Consider the following 14,693-nt stretch of genomic DNA (forward strand, 5'->3'; position numbering starts at 1 on the left):
CACAAACTTTATTATAATAGTTATTAATTTAGTCTAATTATTGACTTAGTGTATTAATATAATCAAAGTTGTTAAAAAAATTGCAGTAAGGTAAACAAATATACGTTTTATAGGTTTTTATTCATGAAATATGAATTTATTGATATAAACATTCCTATGTAAAATATTTCAATTTAAGTGAGATTTATAAAATTATTTCCTTATAATAATGACACATACTTTTTAAAATTACTATATTTACATTTACAATTATTTTAATTTTAATTAAAAAAACAATTAATCGAAGACTCAAGAAAGTTAAGTTTTAATCGATAAATGTTTAATTAATAATTAATTAACCTAATTGTTCCTGATAAATGTAAGTAAAATTACTTTTATTTCATATATTTATCGTGATTTTGTGTAAGTATCTTAGCAGATGATTTAGCATCCAAGAAAAGCGCATTGACTTCTTCAATGTCTTCCTTCTTGATGCTGGTTCTTTCATTGACCTTTGCTGTTAGAGCCGCAGGTGTTAGGAGTTGCACCACATATCTCAGAGTAGTTTTCGTGCCGAGTTCGCCGAGAACGGACAGAGCTTCGTCATCGATTTGCAATCCTTCCGTGACACTTCTTAGTTTTACTATCTGTTCGATCTCTTGCCTAGAGTATGGTAGAGTTCTTATGATGAGGAGACGATCCAACAGATCAAGAGGTATGCCATGTGGAGAGACGATGTCTTCGGTTCCCCTTATCACGCACTGGCCACGATTCGTAGCGAAAATGACAATCGGTGCTATGGCACTCTCCAACGCGCGATGTAGATAAGTGAACGTCTCTATGTCCAGCATATGAACCTCATCTATGAATAACACTCCTGGCACCAACTCAGCAATGCCTTGGTCGATATATTTGTTCACCACTTTGTTTATCTCTTTCCTCAACTTATCTAAAATAATTTATTCTAATTAGATATATTTCTAATTAAATAATAACTAAACATATCTTTACTAAATCTAATAAATAAGTCCAACAAAAATGTAAGATAAATGATATAAAAAATATTAGTATTTCTATTCTGTTACTTAATAATAAAACAATAAGCGTTATTTTTTAATTTATTACAACTCGATAAATAGATCTTCAAAGTATATATCGAATTGTAATAAATTCTTTTTAAAGTATTAATAATTACAAATTATGCTGATAAATAATATATTGATGATTTTCTCTTTTACCTGTAATTTCTGTTTTCTTAGGCTTCATCAATTGTCCCATCATGGACATTATGTCCTGTCCTCCCTGCGGCTTGGCATTGGCTACATCCAAATCGTGCAATGTTACATCTTGAATGACCTCCTTCTTTTTATGTACATCGCCTTTTGGCAAAGGAACATATTCCTCCGCCTCCAAATCGAACTCTGTAGCAAAATTATCACTTCGACCTTGCCTCTTTACTGCCCCACTGTTGGCCTCAATGTAGATCACGTCGCCAGTTTCTACCTTCTCTTTTTGCAGAGACTCGTATATGGAAGGGTCCAGTTTTAATTGCTTTGTGCCTTTGGAAGTTTTCAATCCAAGAACCACGTGAGACACAGTTTTACCATAACCACCCATAGGATTCTCTGTTTCGACAGGCGTCAACTCGGTAACTTCGCCCTCATACACCTCTTTGGTCTCTTTGATTCGTAGACCAATGGCTCTCCTGAAATTCTCCATAAGGACTTCCGTTTTCTTGATCTCTGAACTGTAAACCTCTGAACCCACCATAGGACAAAAAGGCACTTTGTTACCGAGTTCCTGAGCGATGGCAAGCGCTATCGCAGTCTTGCCTGTACCTGGTGGACCAGCCAACAACACGGCACGTCCTGCCATTCTCTTTGATTTTATCATGTCGACGACGACGCCTGCTGCCTATAAAAAAAGCCTTATGTTTAACCAGCCTGTTATAACAAATTGTAATCTACTTCGAGAACAAGTTAAATCAAAATCAAATACATTATAATACATAAATGACTTAAGCAGCCCCTAACACTCAATACTTTTATATATTTAAATATTATACAACATTAGTGATCTAGGAGCTGTTTAAATTAGAAATTACGAGACGCTTTCTCTGGTAATATTATCTAATAAACTATGGCATTTTCTTTGACAATACTCTTGGAAACTAGAAAACACCCTATGTAATTCCCGTCGCTTTCAAGAAAACTTAACCTCTCGCGCCAATTCCTGGCCGACGAGACCGGCCGCGTTCTGAATGGCCAAGCCATTCTCATCTAGCCCGAGCCCCTTAATGTGCGTGTGGGCGGAGATCCTCTGAGTCTTGGCGGTGCTCTTCACCTCCTCAATTTTCATCGTTGCAGTCTCCTTGCAGAAATCAAACGACACAAACCGGTAACGGCAACAAACACGTTGCTAGCAGCTAATCAGCTATGTTTGTTTGATTGGATACGAAGGCCACCCTTCTCTCTCCTTCCGGCTTCCGGTCGTGTTGTTAAAGCAATACTCGATAATTAGTTCAGCAACGATCGTTATAATTTATTTATTTGTCTCTTTCTGCAATTTATTTAAAGTCACTTACTTCTGATTAGTTATATTTCTAAATGAACGCATATCGTGTGATATCGTGTAACTGAAGCGGAAGTAACGTAAACTTAGCCTCAGAAAATATAAGCGCGCGCGCAGCTTGCGCGCTACATTCCCGTAAGCTATTATTTTATTGATCTGTTCGTTGAATATGCCACGCGGACACATTCCGTTATTTGTGATAACATTGAGTGGTAAAGTAAACAAACAGCTGCGTTTATCGGATTGTCAATCGTAAAAGATACGATTGAATTTATGCAAAAGTATATCGCGTTTGCAAGCCGTCCGTCAAAAAGTCCGCGTCTAGACGGATTGATACATTTTTCGTAAACTAGATGTCTCATGGAACGACAGATTTCTCAATAGTGCTACGGATGGGCTGATTTCATATATAAGAACACTTTAGCCAAGGAGCCGTTGGGTCCGATGCACCTGGGAAAAAGCTAACGATAAATCGTAATCTTAATTTGAAGTTGCCGCTGATTTCAAGTACCGTTCAACTATCTCAGCCCTAGGTGTGACGTCGACCCATTTTGCTTTCGAGATGTTTTTCCATCGATTCTTTTTCGTTAATAGTTAAAACCCAACAATGTACCATATAACTTACAGTATTTAGCTTTCTACTTAACCTTAATTGTAACATACTCGTATCTGTTTTCGAGACGTAATGTAGAATATTAATAATTTATTGACAATCGAAAAATCAATTTAAAAAATTTTTTTATTTATGAGAAATTAATCGTAGTTATAATTAATTATAATACAAATTATACTCTATACTAAGTATAACATTTAATTATAATTTATAATTTATATTTGTATCTAGTAAAATATGAATTCTCAAAGTATGGGTTATTATTTTAATATTTTATCATCGGTATTTTTCTAATCTTCAATAAACCTTTCACGTACGATTTAAGATATTTGTATAAAGTATTGGAATGACAGCGAGATCAAAACTGGAACTTATAAACTACAAGTCAACAGTTTTCACATGAAATCGCATGTTAATCTAGTAATAAAAGTTATTAAATATAATTTTACAAAATAAATATACTCATTTAAGTAATCATATATTGTATGGAATTAAGTTACACAATAATTATGTTCTTAACAAGATTATTATGTAACTGGACATTTTAAAACTAGAGAAACATTCGAATAAATTCAGGAATTAATAAATAAATGTTTATTGCAGTGTAGATTTCAGCGGCAAAACTTTACAAAACTTATATGTTATTAAGTACTGTGATTTATTTCAATTCCTTCAATTTTATCTTTCCTAAAATAGAATCACACTTTATGCAGAGGCTTTGTTTTGCTGTTTTCCAATTTTTGTACTGTCGGCTGGTTATCTTTCATCTGAAACATGAAAATTTTTATATTAAATGTAAAATCTCGACAGAAATCTTGCACAAAAGTCGCTGGACTTACTTTGACATGAGCGTATAATATAATGCCCACTAACGTCAGTGTTATACCGATGACTTGATTTATCGCTAACGTTTCATGGAAAAGTAACGAACCTCCCAACAACAGAAGGCAGAACTTGGAATGTCCAACCATATTATATCTGAATTTTTGTTAAAGTGTATAGCGTACGAGTTTGTCGATATCTTGTAACATAACAGTAATGTAAGGATACGTTAAAGGCGAAGTCTTTCCTATGATCCAGTATGAAGTTAAATTCACGAAGAAGGCAACTGCACCTGATAGTATCACCATGATCTGCAAACGATGTACAATATTGTCATTTTATCCAATAATCTTGAAAAAGCTTCTTAAAAATTTATCGCTAATGATTTAAACACATACTATGTCTAACAGCGACCAATTGTGTGTAAACGTTTGTCCAACTGGCTCCAAAATTGGAACAACAATCAACAGCATAACACCGGATAATGGCGCTTGATAATATAGCAACTGCATCGGATCCATCTGAAACTCTTTCTGTTTCCTGTTTATCATCTGTAAAAGAACATAATGAATGAAATATTCTGAACTGTACATTCGCATTTGCATATTCCTAAAACTTATGTGTTAAATTCTGACTTCTACATTTGTTAAAAGTCAGATATAAGAGACACAACGTACAACTTGATATAGAGACGTTACGAGTACACCCAACGTCGCATAGACGGTTCCAATGATGTTGAATTGTATGTCATAATAAAAATTGATGATAACTCCCAGCGTGATCGGTATCAGTGTTAGCTTAACTAGCATACCGAAGCGCTTTCTATAAAATATCATTTGCATCACTATCACGCAGGGTGTCGTCAACATCTTCGCCACCTGATAGGTGCCGACTGTATTGTGGGCCAGGCTCAGATTAGTCAGGACGACGAACCCGCAAAACGTCATGGCAATTAGTACCATCTCCCTGATGTCGATGTCCTTGACGCAAAAGACATCCAGTCTCTCGCAGATTATCAACCCGACGAAAGTCATGAAGAAATGTATCATGGACAGCGTGATGTTGGGAAAGCGAATGTGAATATAGAGCCATTTGTTCAAGAGCACGATTATAATCGAGAAGGCTATGTTCAGCGTCAGGTAGAACGCAACGACCACTTTCTTGTTCATCTTTGAAAACCAAATAAAGTTGCCGCTGCGAAAAATCAGCAATTCCGTTAACGATGACGTTAACAACGCTTAAGACGTCAAGTTACATCTCGTGCGAAGCGCATACACAATTCTGGTTAGAGAATTATTAACAATAATACTATGACCGTTCCATTTGGGTTCATTTATTGCTCCATCTGACAATCACATAATTCGCATATGTCGAATGATGTGCCATATCCGAGTGTCTGGATCATCCGCTTCCCAATCATTCAACATTTCAGACCACAACCACGATTGACATTACGGAGGACACTACTGGTCACTGATCAGTAAAGTCTGTGGAGCAGATTTGTGTGGACTTGTGGAGTAGTGGACGAAGAGCGGTCATTGTGTTTCTCCTCTGTCCACCAGCGCTTCAATGTGCATAAAACGTGCACCTTGAACTACATAATCAATGTTCAGAAAGTCTGTAGATAATGAAGCACAATTTTCTAAGTCTCTTTATCCGTGCTATGTCTATAATTTTTTTATTCTGGATGGTTAATGCATACTTGTAATACATGATTAATATGCGTAATAGAAGCTAGACTGCTGTATAAAGCGATTAAAACCAAACCATTTTTGCAAAAGTACTTCAAAGTTCCAAGAAGAACAATACTATTTGAATTTTGAATTATTGTTTCTGCTCCAACCGCAATATTGCCGGGAGGGCGTAAAAGGCGCAAGGCTTTTCGAGTTTCACTTGTGAGGGCGTATGTCTTCAACAACTTCGATGACGTAACGAAACACGAGGAGTGAGCGCCAAAAACCGTTCGATAACCGCTCAAATTCGCGGCGGTTTTTCTGTGATGTACATTGACGTACTCACTTTAGTGTCACCCTGAAAAGCATCGGAACATGGTAGAGTTCCCGCTGGGATATCGCGAGGTTGTGCCGGATCAGACTCTGCCAGAGAAATGGAAGGAGATCACTCTAAACACAGGTGAAGCGTGCTCTAACCTCCATTGCGCGGCTCGACCGCCCGGCAAATCGAAATTTTGTTCGCGATGTCACATAAAAACATCTCGGAGAATCATTCGCTGTGGCGCGCGAGCACAGCGTTTACGGAATAATATTGTATCGTATTTGCGAGTCGAAATATTACTTTTGCATCACGTCTAACCTCCACCTGTCTACCCCTTATTTCCGTTTAAATTGATTTTGGATTTTTAATCCTCCATACATCAAGCGACATACACGACTAATTCTAAATTTATATATGCGTCAAACACATGTTAATTTGCTCCATTGTGATAAAATTAAAATTATAGAATAGTAATTATATATATCGCTTTGTTACATGCAATTGTATAATTGCGTTATTATGTTATCTGTTAATTATTGTATTATATTTATTTTAACTTTTTTATTAACAAGAGGCAGATAATAAGAATCATATTTTTACAGGTGGAAGCCAAAGTACATTACAAGATATAAAAGTACCAGAGAGGGCAGGTGGCTACTCATACAAAGATTCTTCCAAGTATTTTACTCGCAACCGCTTTATTTATTGGCGCATTTGCCATGATGTACTTGAACTGGTTGAACATAGCTTGGACATTAATCTTGCCAACTGTCGTGTGAGATACAAATTTACAGATACTCCGATTCTAGATGGAATTTCTATTCATGAGACAGTGAACTCTGTCATTATTTTGATTGTCACTGTTTCCAGCATCCACAAGCTATCTTTTTCTCACCCGGATAAGATTCACAATCAGGTATGCATGAATTTCATTATATTCATCTGTGATTCACTATTTTGTTACCAAACTTTACTAACAACTTAATTTTCTTCAAGGAAAACCTATTGGGCACATATACTGACCTCAGTGTACAATCGATATTCAGTGAAGCCTCTGCACAAAATGCCAGAGATCCTCATACATTTCACATTATTTCTAACGCTGGAGCCACAAGTAAGTTTGCAAGATATAGCACAATACTTGTGGCAATGCAATAAATTTAATTTTGGTACATTATATCACAATGTTTTTTTCCAGACTCTCCAGTGCCTCATGCAGCTGCGTCGTGGCTTACATTGCCGCAAGAAAAGGCACTGTTCGCCCTTGCGTACAGTTCTGCTACCATATTGCTCCTGAGGCTAGACACGCTCACGGGTTTTGTGAATACCAGCGAGTTGAAACAAGACTCGATAATGCCCAAATTCTTAAGTGGCATAGCTACTGCGTTCAGAGGTCGCAATACCGAGGCACACGTTGCTATGTCTCTTGTCATACACAGTTATGGTAATGACACCTATCTATTTGCGTTGTGTCGAGAGGGCAACATACGTGTATGGTCTTGCGACAAGACGCAATGTATAGCTGTAATGGATGCAGCAACTGAAAATCGTATGGTGTCTCAAGGCGCGCAAGGCCACGTCCTGAGGAAAGCTTTGGGCAACGATAACGAATTATATCTTGGAACTTTCTTAAAATTTAGCACAGGATGTGAATTTAGCATTCTGAAGCCCGTGCAGGATAATGGCATACTCAAGTTTGTTAGATTATGTACGTTATATGCGCCGGATGTGAGTACTTTCAATAATACGCCTTTTTCCATTGTATTTCTACAAAATAAATATAATGAATTTATATTTATTTTTACAGCAACATCTGGTGGACTTTGCGTTTACGCCAACTAGATTGTGGGCCGTGTGGAGAACTATAGATATGGACGCGGTAGCGGTAACGCACGCACAGTTACCGCTAGCGCATCGTATCAATCCCGAATGGGAGACCGCGATCTTGGAGCAAGCGCGCGATAGAGATTATATTGTAACTGAACCTGGAACGGATCCACGGGAAGCATATATCAATTACATCTTTCACCCTGGACAATTTTCATTAGCAGACATCACAAAAGCTCTAAGCATTTACAGAAGGTCCAATGTAGTAACAGAAATGACATTTTCACCAGCCGTCTTGAAAGAACGAGTGTGCATGGCTGTGGAAGCTGAGATGCAGGCGGAAGTGATGGATTACGTGATTATGGACGAGGATTATCTCGAGATCGCCAATCGATGCTGGTCGAAATTTTATTCGTGCGTCGTCCAGTATCACGCCAACGGTACTCGTCCTGTGGGTCTGTTACTCCTGCCGAGTGTTTACGGCGTTGTGTTGCTAAAAAAATCTTCGTTCTCACTTCTAAGACCTATGGAAGCTTTAGAGCATTTGATCCTCTGCAACGACAAGTCCTACATCTCTCGATTCAAGACAACGCCCGTTTTGTCGCAAGACGAGGACACATGCCAAGATTTAATCGTGCTGATGTCCTCATTGGTCATGCTAGGAGAGCAGTTATCTGAAGAGACCAAAACAGAAATCGAGAGAGAATTGTACCATCTAAGAAGTCCAGATATCATAATCGAAGATTTGCTATCGAAATTAATGGTGGAACCCGACGATCCGGTGAGTATTTTAATTTTTTTTTTTTCCCATGTGAAAAGGATTCTATATAACGTATACATTGTTAACAATAGCTGACGGATTTTGACTTCCAATCGGAACTCTGTCATAAACTGAGTAACGTTAAAGACATATCGGGTGCTATGGCTATGTTACTGGAGGCTTTAACATACGATCTCGGGCAGCCAAATAAACTACAATTCGAGGACGATCATGAAACTTCAAAAATCGTATTGAACGTCAGTCATCTGTTCGGTAGTCAGCTAGGAATTTCCGCGGTAGCGGAAACCATAACGCAGATAGCGCTCTTGAGATTCTCCATCTGCAGAGATCTGTTGATGCTGCAACAACTCATACTGTTGCGTCCCGAGATATTTAATTCGAAATCTTTACATACTATAAGGTCATCGTTGGCACCGAGAACCGTTGTACTTACTCAAGCTTACTACGTTGTCACGTGGATATGCGAATCGACGGCAACGTATACTCCTTCGCAATCATTACTGTAAGACTTATTGTTTTAATATCGTATAAAGAATATAAATTTTTATTTCTGATTATTATGTGATGTCTAAGTAACAATATGAAAATAAAAAAAGAACTACTAAATTTCAGTGAATCCAGCATTCAGCGTCTTTCAACCCTTAAGCTTGTCGATTCGCGAATTAATGTTGGACAGAGGCAGCATCGATCTCTCTCGCTGTTAGAGTTATTTATTCATAGCAGCGGCGCGAAACATGCTCATATTCTGATGGCTCAAACGAATATGGACCCAATGACTCTGATACCTTGGCATTACAGTATGCTGACCCATGTGACGCTTATCGCACAACTTGTGTATCCTTTAGCAACAATTTTCAGATAATTTTTGTATCAACAGTTTTATATATTAAGGTTTAAATAATTAAAAATTTATTGTTTCTTAATATTTTCTTGAACGATGGAATTAGTTGGCCGATATCTGGAAACTTTATCTTCCCCGAATGGTTACTCTCCAGTTGCCAATTCCTGCTTGTTCAGGAATATGTGAGACTTTTGAATACATGGTGCGAGTGGAATAGCGCCTCTAGGAAATTTATATTGGCGGTTGCCTTACTAGAAATGGGAGAGATACAAAAGGCGTGTGATCACTTTCTTCGTGCTTCCAACGGGATATTAACCGACATGTTTTTAGTGGATGCCTTACTCAACTCTAACGTAACGTCAAGGAATAAAGATTTGGTTCATTATTACTTGAAAATTATCAAGTTGTTCGAGGAACACAATGCATCCGACTGTATCATAGAGATCGCCGAAACGGCAATAGCGACCGCCGACACGGACGATCCAAACTTGCCGACGCTTCATTCCATAATATTCGCGCAGCATTTGAGTCTGGGTCACCACACAGAAGCTTATCATTGCTTGAATGCAAATCCAGATCCTGTGCGCAGAGTTGACTGCCTGCGGCAGTTGGTCGTTACGTTATTCGAAAAAAAATTATTAATAGATTTAATTTCTTTTCCCTATGTCGATATGTATGAAGACCTCGAGAGAATAGTAGAAGGTAGAGCTAGAAGTGTCGACCTTATGGAAAATAATTATTATAATTTTCTGTACAGTTTCCATATCAATAAGCAAAATATGCGAAAAGGTGAGTTTTTAGTTCTATAATTAAACATATGTACATATATTGCTGTTATAAAATTCTATTAAATTTTTATAGCCGCATCCATAATGTATGAACAAGCTATGCGTTTGAGTCAAGAACCTCATTCCGCACCGATAATATCGAAGCAGGCGCAATGTCTACTGGCGTGTATTAATGCTTTGCATCATGTGAACGAAAAGTACAGATGGATTGTAAGGCCTGTAATCGATCAGAGCAGTCCTGGCGACATAAATTCGTCGAATCCACAGAAAAAAAGAAGTATTGATGGAAAAGAGGTGTTACATTACAAGATAAAGAAACAAGTTGAAGTTCTCGAGTTGGATGATATCAAGAAAGAGTATTATATAGTAGATGCAAGATTAAAAATATCGAAAGTAAATTCGGAAATACATATAGTTGCACATACTGGTAAATGTTTCTAATAATAAACTACATAATTTATTTTTATAAGGAAAAAATGAATAGATTTTATAAATTAAAAATTGAATTTATTTTTTTTATATTTTTCAGAACTGTCTGATCTTATCGTTACTTTATGTAGCACTGGTTTATACGCAACGGCATTACACTTATGTGATGAATTTAAAGTTAGTAAAGCCTCTGTACTCAAAAGTTTGACTTCTCAATGCATCAAATTAACCCAACATGAGGATTCAAACGCCTGGGACTGGCTAATACAAAATGATATATTTGGTATGCATAGTTATTATAAATTTGTAAAATGTTACTATGGAATATTTTTTAGTCAAGGCGCTACTGACATTACATGTTTTTCTTTAGATATTGGAATATCTAACACAACTATTACAAACACCGCGTGGAGATTGTTGGAGTACTTTACATTGAAGCACGAAAATAGTGATAACTGCGAACTACATAGAGCTGTTGCACAAAAATTACTGCAAGATGGAGCTTTTCTGCCACAGTGGTTATTAATATCATATAAAGTAAGAGAGTGAAACAATACAAATAGAGTATTTTTATATTTGAAAAGTATATTCACATAAAAATATTGCAGAAGCGAAACGCCTCGGAGCTTCTTCGTCTCATGCTAAATACCGGTCGATTAGTGGAAGCCAGCGACTTAGCGATAGATTATATTAATGCGGTATTAGGCAGTGGTAAGGAACATTTTGGTCTTGAAATGCCATTAGTAGCTACCGCGCCGCCCATTTGGTTACCGCTTAATACCATAGAAGTACTTTTGAATGAATTGGAGCATTTACGTAAAGACTCGGCTCATATAGAGGTATAATAAATGTATATTTTTAAATTGTATATATTTTTATATTAACACTACAATTCCTATGATATATACTGATTTATATTTCAGAGCTATGAGAGATTAAATTCAACATTAAAGAAATATCTGGAGACGGTAGAACGCGTTTCGGAAGACATGATTAAAATGAAAATAATGAACGAACAATCCTAGTAGTAAGTAACATATTCTATTTATTTAATATGTTACAAAAATTCTTGTATAGCAGATTTGAACTTTCAGTTCAATGTACATATGAAAAAAAGATGTATATAATATAACAGTTGATATATGTATAATTACTTCATATAAATGTATTAAGTATAAACTGGATCGTGATTAAGTGACAATACAATTGTTAATATGATAATGGTAGTGAGCATTGTAGTAACAATCGCGGCTACCGTATGAGGACATCTCTTGAATAATACCTACAATTAAATGGTAAAAATTTTAAATTTTAATTGAACATTCCATTAAAAAATGATTATTACAATAAATGCAATAAAGTTGTTACCATTAGCAAAACGACCACTGCAAGAATAAAAATTGATCCAACTGGTAGCAAGAAGGATGCGGTCCAATAATGTCTCATTTCAGGTTCTATAAAAGAGAAATAACTATATTACCTCAAAAAATTTACAGAAAAAAATTTATTATATAAAAAACAAATATCCTTATACATTTTTATATTCTCACATCAGATGCTCACCTATACGCCAATTTGGATTAAATCTATTATAAAAGGCGTAAGGTGATTTTATTATAATACTTTTATATTTTTCAATTGCAGAATCAAGCAAACTTTTTGTATCTACAGTTCGCGTATCATCTCTCAACTGGTCTCCTGTGATGTACATACTTGTGTCAATTTATATTAATGCAGTAACTGCAAACAGTATAAAAAAATTATCACTTATTTTTTAATTTTGATTTTTTTACGTCCATTAAACAGTGAGTTTTCCATTATGTAATAAGGGAATTTGTTTGCGTGGTGATTTAAAGTGCCAAGAAGATTGTAATATACTTTACACATCTTGTTAGAATACAGTTAATGGTAAGGATGCTTTGTTGAATGTTTAGATTTTAATCTTAAATTATTGTTTTTTGTTACATTTCAGTATTTATTATTATTCCTACAGCTTTAGAAAAGCTGCAGATTGCATGTAATGAAGTTAGGTATAGACGTTATCATGTTCCCCCATTTGTATGTTGCAATTTCTGCAACCTTACCTCTTCTGTAATCTAACAATGTTTATTGTGTACAACATTCTCATTAAAGACTGTTCCTGATTTGCGTCATTCTGAATGATAGCATAACATTATTATACATAAGAAAGTAATAATTTCTTCCATTTTTACATTAAACTTCAACATCAACAATTTTTTTATTGTTTACCTCGCATTTTAAGAACGATGATGTAACTCTATGATTATAACCGATATTTTTTACTTCCAACTTTTATTTAAATCCTATCATACTTGTCTAAAATAGAAAGTAAAATTTATTATAAAAATAAAATGAGACAATCATCTGTGTAACTTTTAGAAAAATTGTGTTATCATGTAACCATAATATGTACGATAAAATCATTTATAATTATTTATTCAAATATTACATTAGATTTAATATTTTAAATGTTAAATATTTCTATATGTTTCTAACATAAATCGTATGTGTGTAAATTTATTGCGTTACTAACGATAATTTACAAAAAATGTGTGGCCACTTCTTAATGAGAAACTATTGCTAAATGATGCTAACAGAAATGTGAAACATTTAGGGTCAGTTGTTCCACTTCTTGGTAAATCCATCATCATAAATATGTATCTGTCTTTATATATTTAAGAAAAAAAAATGAAGATGGACACATGCCTACCTGATGGGTAAGTTTATCAAGAAGTTAGAACAACTAATTCTAAATGCCTTTGATGACAAACTGGCAACAAAAGAAATCTATATATTTCATAGCTGCTTCATATGAAATACTTCCTTTACAAGATGACACTACTCGATTTCTATTGTTCAATTTTTTATTATATTAATAATCTCAGTGCAGATTAACTTTAATCTCTATTTAATTTGCTCTTTTTCTTTTAATTTTTAGAACTATAAAATAACATGTAAGATGAACCAAAATTAATCTACATTAGCAGAAATAGACTAGATCAGATAGGTGACTTGGATCAAACTCCAATTAGCTCATCAAGTAATGTCTGTACAATTTCACAATACATAGAAATATAATTATTAATTTAATATACTTAGAAAAAAAGATTAAATTAAGAATGATAGATTTTTTACATAATTTAAATAATTCTTGTGGAATGAATTACCCATTTTCGTGAGGATGCAATTGACTCCAATCTGTCGAGGATGTATTCTCAAATATAATAATTGTAGGAAAACCAAATGCTCTAATTATATACATTGCAAATTTCCTCTACTGTCAGCATATTTTCTAACGTATCTCAAGATACCTGATCCAGCCTACTGACTTTCTGATAACATTTGTACGCCGAAGCTGGTGATAAAGTGGCGCAATTGTATCGCGTGCTTACCTCGACGCAAGTGCATCCTCTCATGCAGAAGCTTTTTCCAATCATTGCTCACGAAGTAGACATCTCGTCGAATACATATACGTGCGTGCCTTGAATTGAAGACAAGAGGTGGAGAATCGACTAAGTCGGGATCGAAGTGATCAACGGCATACGGTTGGCGCACCCCAGCCGCCGCTGCGCGTATACCATAACATTTTGTTTGCGACAAGCGAGAGATAAACAAAGTTAAAAGTTCAATCGCTCCTCTCTCTTGCGCCGCACGCGAGACACCGATTCGCCATACAAATCACTGCACAGATTTCAGATGACACGGACGGTAGAGGTATACATACGCCCGCTGCGCTCTCCTACACTCGGCGCGGGAATTCACGATTCATCTCCTTTTCCTCGCGTTTCAGTCGCGTTTTTTTCTTGTCCTGCGAGGAGGTCCGGACTACTCGCGCAGAGGAGCACGAGAGGAAGAGAGGAAGAACGAAGCGTGATCGTGTGAACGACGCCGATCTCACGTGCACTTGATCGCTATCTGGATCATTATCTTTCAACGCGGCTCTCGACGATTTTTATTTATATTGTACTGCGATCGCGATTCGCGAATGCGTGGTCCAAGCGACGAAGTGCATGGCGGCGTGCTGAA

General features: G+C 36.0%; 4 protein-coding genes across 7 annotated transcripts; 1 reads left to right on the top strand and 3 right to left on the bottom strand.

The window, feature by feature from the left end:
- Window positions 1-101: 101 nt before the first annotated feature.
- LOC105830267 (ruvB-like 1) lies at window positions 102-2,637 on the bottom strand. Its single transcript, XM_012669487.3, has 3 exons — window positions 2,197-2,637; window positions 1,218-1,893; window positions 102-928 (listed from the first exon to the last, which is right to left on the bottom strand). The coding sequence occupies exons 1-3, from the start codon at window positions 2,335-2,337 to the stop codon at window positions 375-377; spliced, it is 1,371 nt and encodes a 456-aa protein (XP_012524941.1). The 5' UTR covers window positions 2,338-2,637; the 3' UTR covers window positions 102-374.
- Window positions 2,638-3,734: 1,097 nt separating this feature from the next.
- On the bottom strand, window positions 3,735-5,529 carry LOC105830268 (solute carrier family 35 member E3). The gene is made up of 5 exons (XM_012669488.3): window positions 4,663-5,529; window positions 4,384-4,536; window positions 4,214-4,296; window positions 4,003-4,141; window positions 3,735-3,930 (listed from the first exon to the last, which is right to left on the bottom strand). The coding sequence occupies exons 1-5, from the start codon at window positions 5,152-5,154 to the stop codon at window positions 3,862-3,864; spliced, it is 936 nt and encodes a 311-aa protein (XP_012524942.1). The 5' UTR covers window positions 5,155-5,529; the 3' UTR covers window positions 3,735-3,861.
- Window positions 5,530-6,033: 504 nt separating this feature from the next.
- On the top strand, window positions 6,034-12,946 carry LOC105830259 (nuclear pore complex protein Nup160 homolog). Of its 2 annotated transcripts, XM_012669472.3 has the most exons (14): window positions 6,034-6,118; window positions 6,583-6,896; window positions 6,977-7,094; window positions 7,179-7,708; window positions 7,788-8,588; window positions 8,660-9,090; window positions 9,201-9,422; window positions 9,536-10,218; window positions 10,291-10,644; window positions 10,747-10,929; window positions 11,017-11,183; window positions 11,255-11,485; window positions 11,570-11,673; window positions 12,291-12,946. In XM_012669472.3, exons 1-13 carry the CDS (start codon window positions 6,034-6,036, stop codon window positions 11,669-11,671), a joined length of 4,221 nt encoding a protein of 1,406 aa, XP_012524926.1. In that variant the 3' UTR covers window positions 11,672-11,673; window positions 12,291-12,946. The 2 variants fall into 2 exon arrangements, with proteins under 2 accessions (XP_012524926.1, XP_036149686.1); XM_036293793.1 differs by lacking the exon at window positions 12,291-12,946 and having other exon boundaries at window positions 11,570-11,863.
- Window positions 11,673-14,686, bottom strand: LOC105830260. Of its 3 annotated transcripts, none has more exons than XM_036293798.1 (3): window positions 12,210-12,394; window positions 12,015-12,100; window positions 11,673-11,928 (listed from the first exon to the last, which is right to left on the bottom strand). In XM_036293798.1, exons 1-3 carry the CDS (start codon window positions 12,355-12,357, stop codon window positions 11,815-11,817), a joined length of 348 nt encoding a protein of 115 aa, XP_036149691.1. In that variant the 5' UTR covers window positions 12,358-12,394; the 3' UTR covers window positions 11,673-11,814. The 3 variants fall into 3 exon arrangements, with proteins under 3 accessions (XP_036149691.1, XP_012524931.1, XP_036149692.1); XM_012669477.3 differs by lacking the exon at window positions 12,210-12,394 and adding an exon at window positions 14,060-14,686 and having other exon boundaries at window positions 11,674-11,928; XM_036293799.1 differs by lacking the exon at window positions 12,210-12,394 and adding an exon at window positions 13,835-14,047 and having other exon boundaries at window positions 11,674-11,928.
- Between the last annotated feature and the right edge of the window lie 7 nt (window positions 14,687-14,693).

Source organism: Monomorium pharaonis, chromosome 11, assembly GCF_013373865.1.
Source record: "Monomorium pharaonis isolate MP-MQ-018 chromosome 11, ASM1337386v2, whole genome shotgun sequence".
Classification (NCBI taxonomy): Eukaryota; Metazoa; Arthropoda; class Insecta; order Hymenoptera; family Formicidae; genus Monomorium; species Monomorium pharaonis.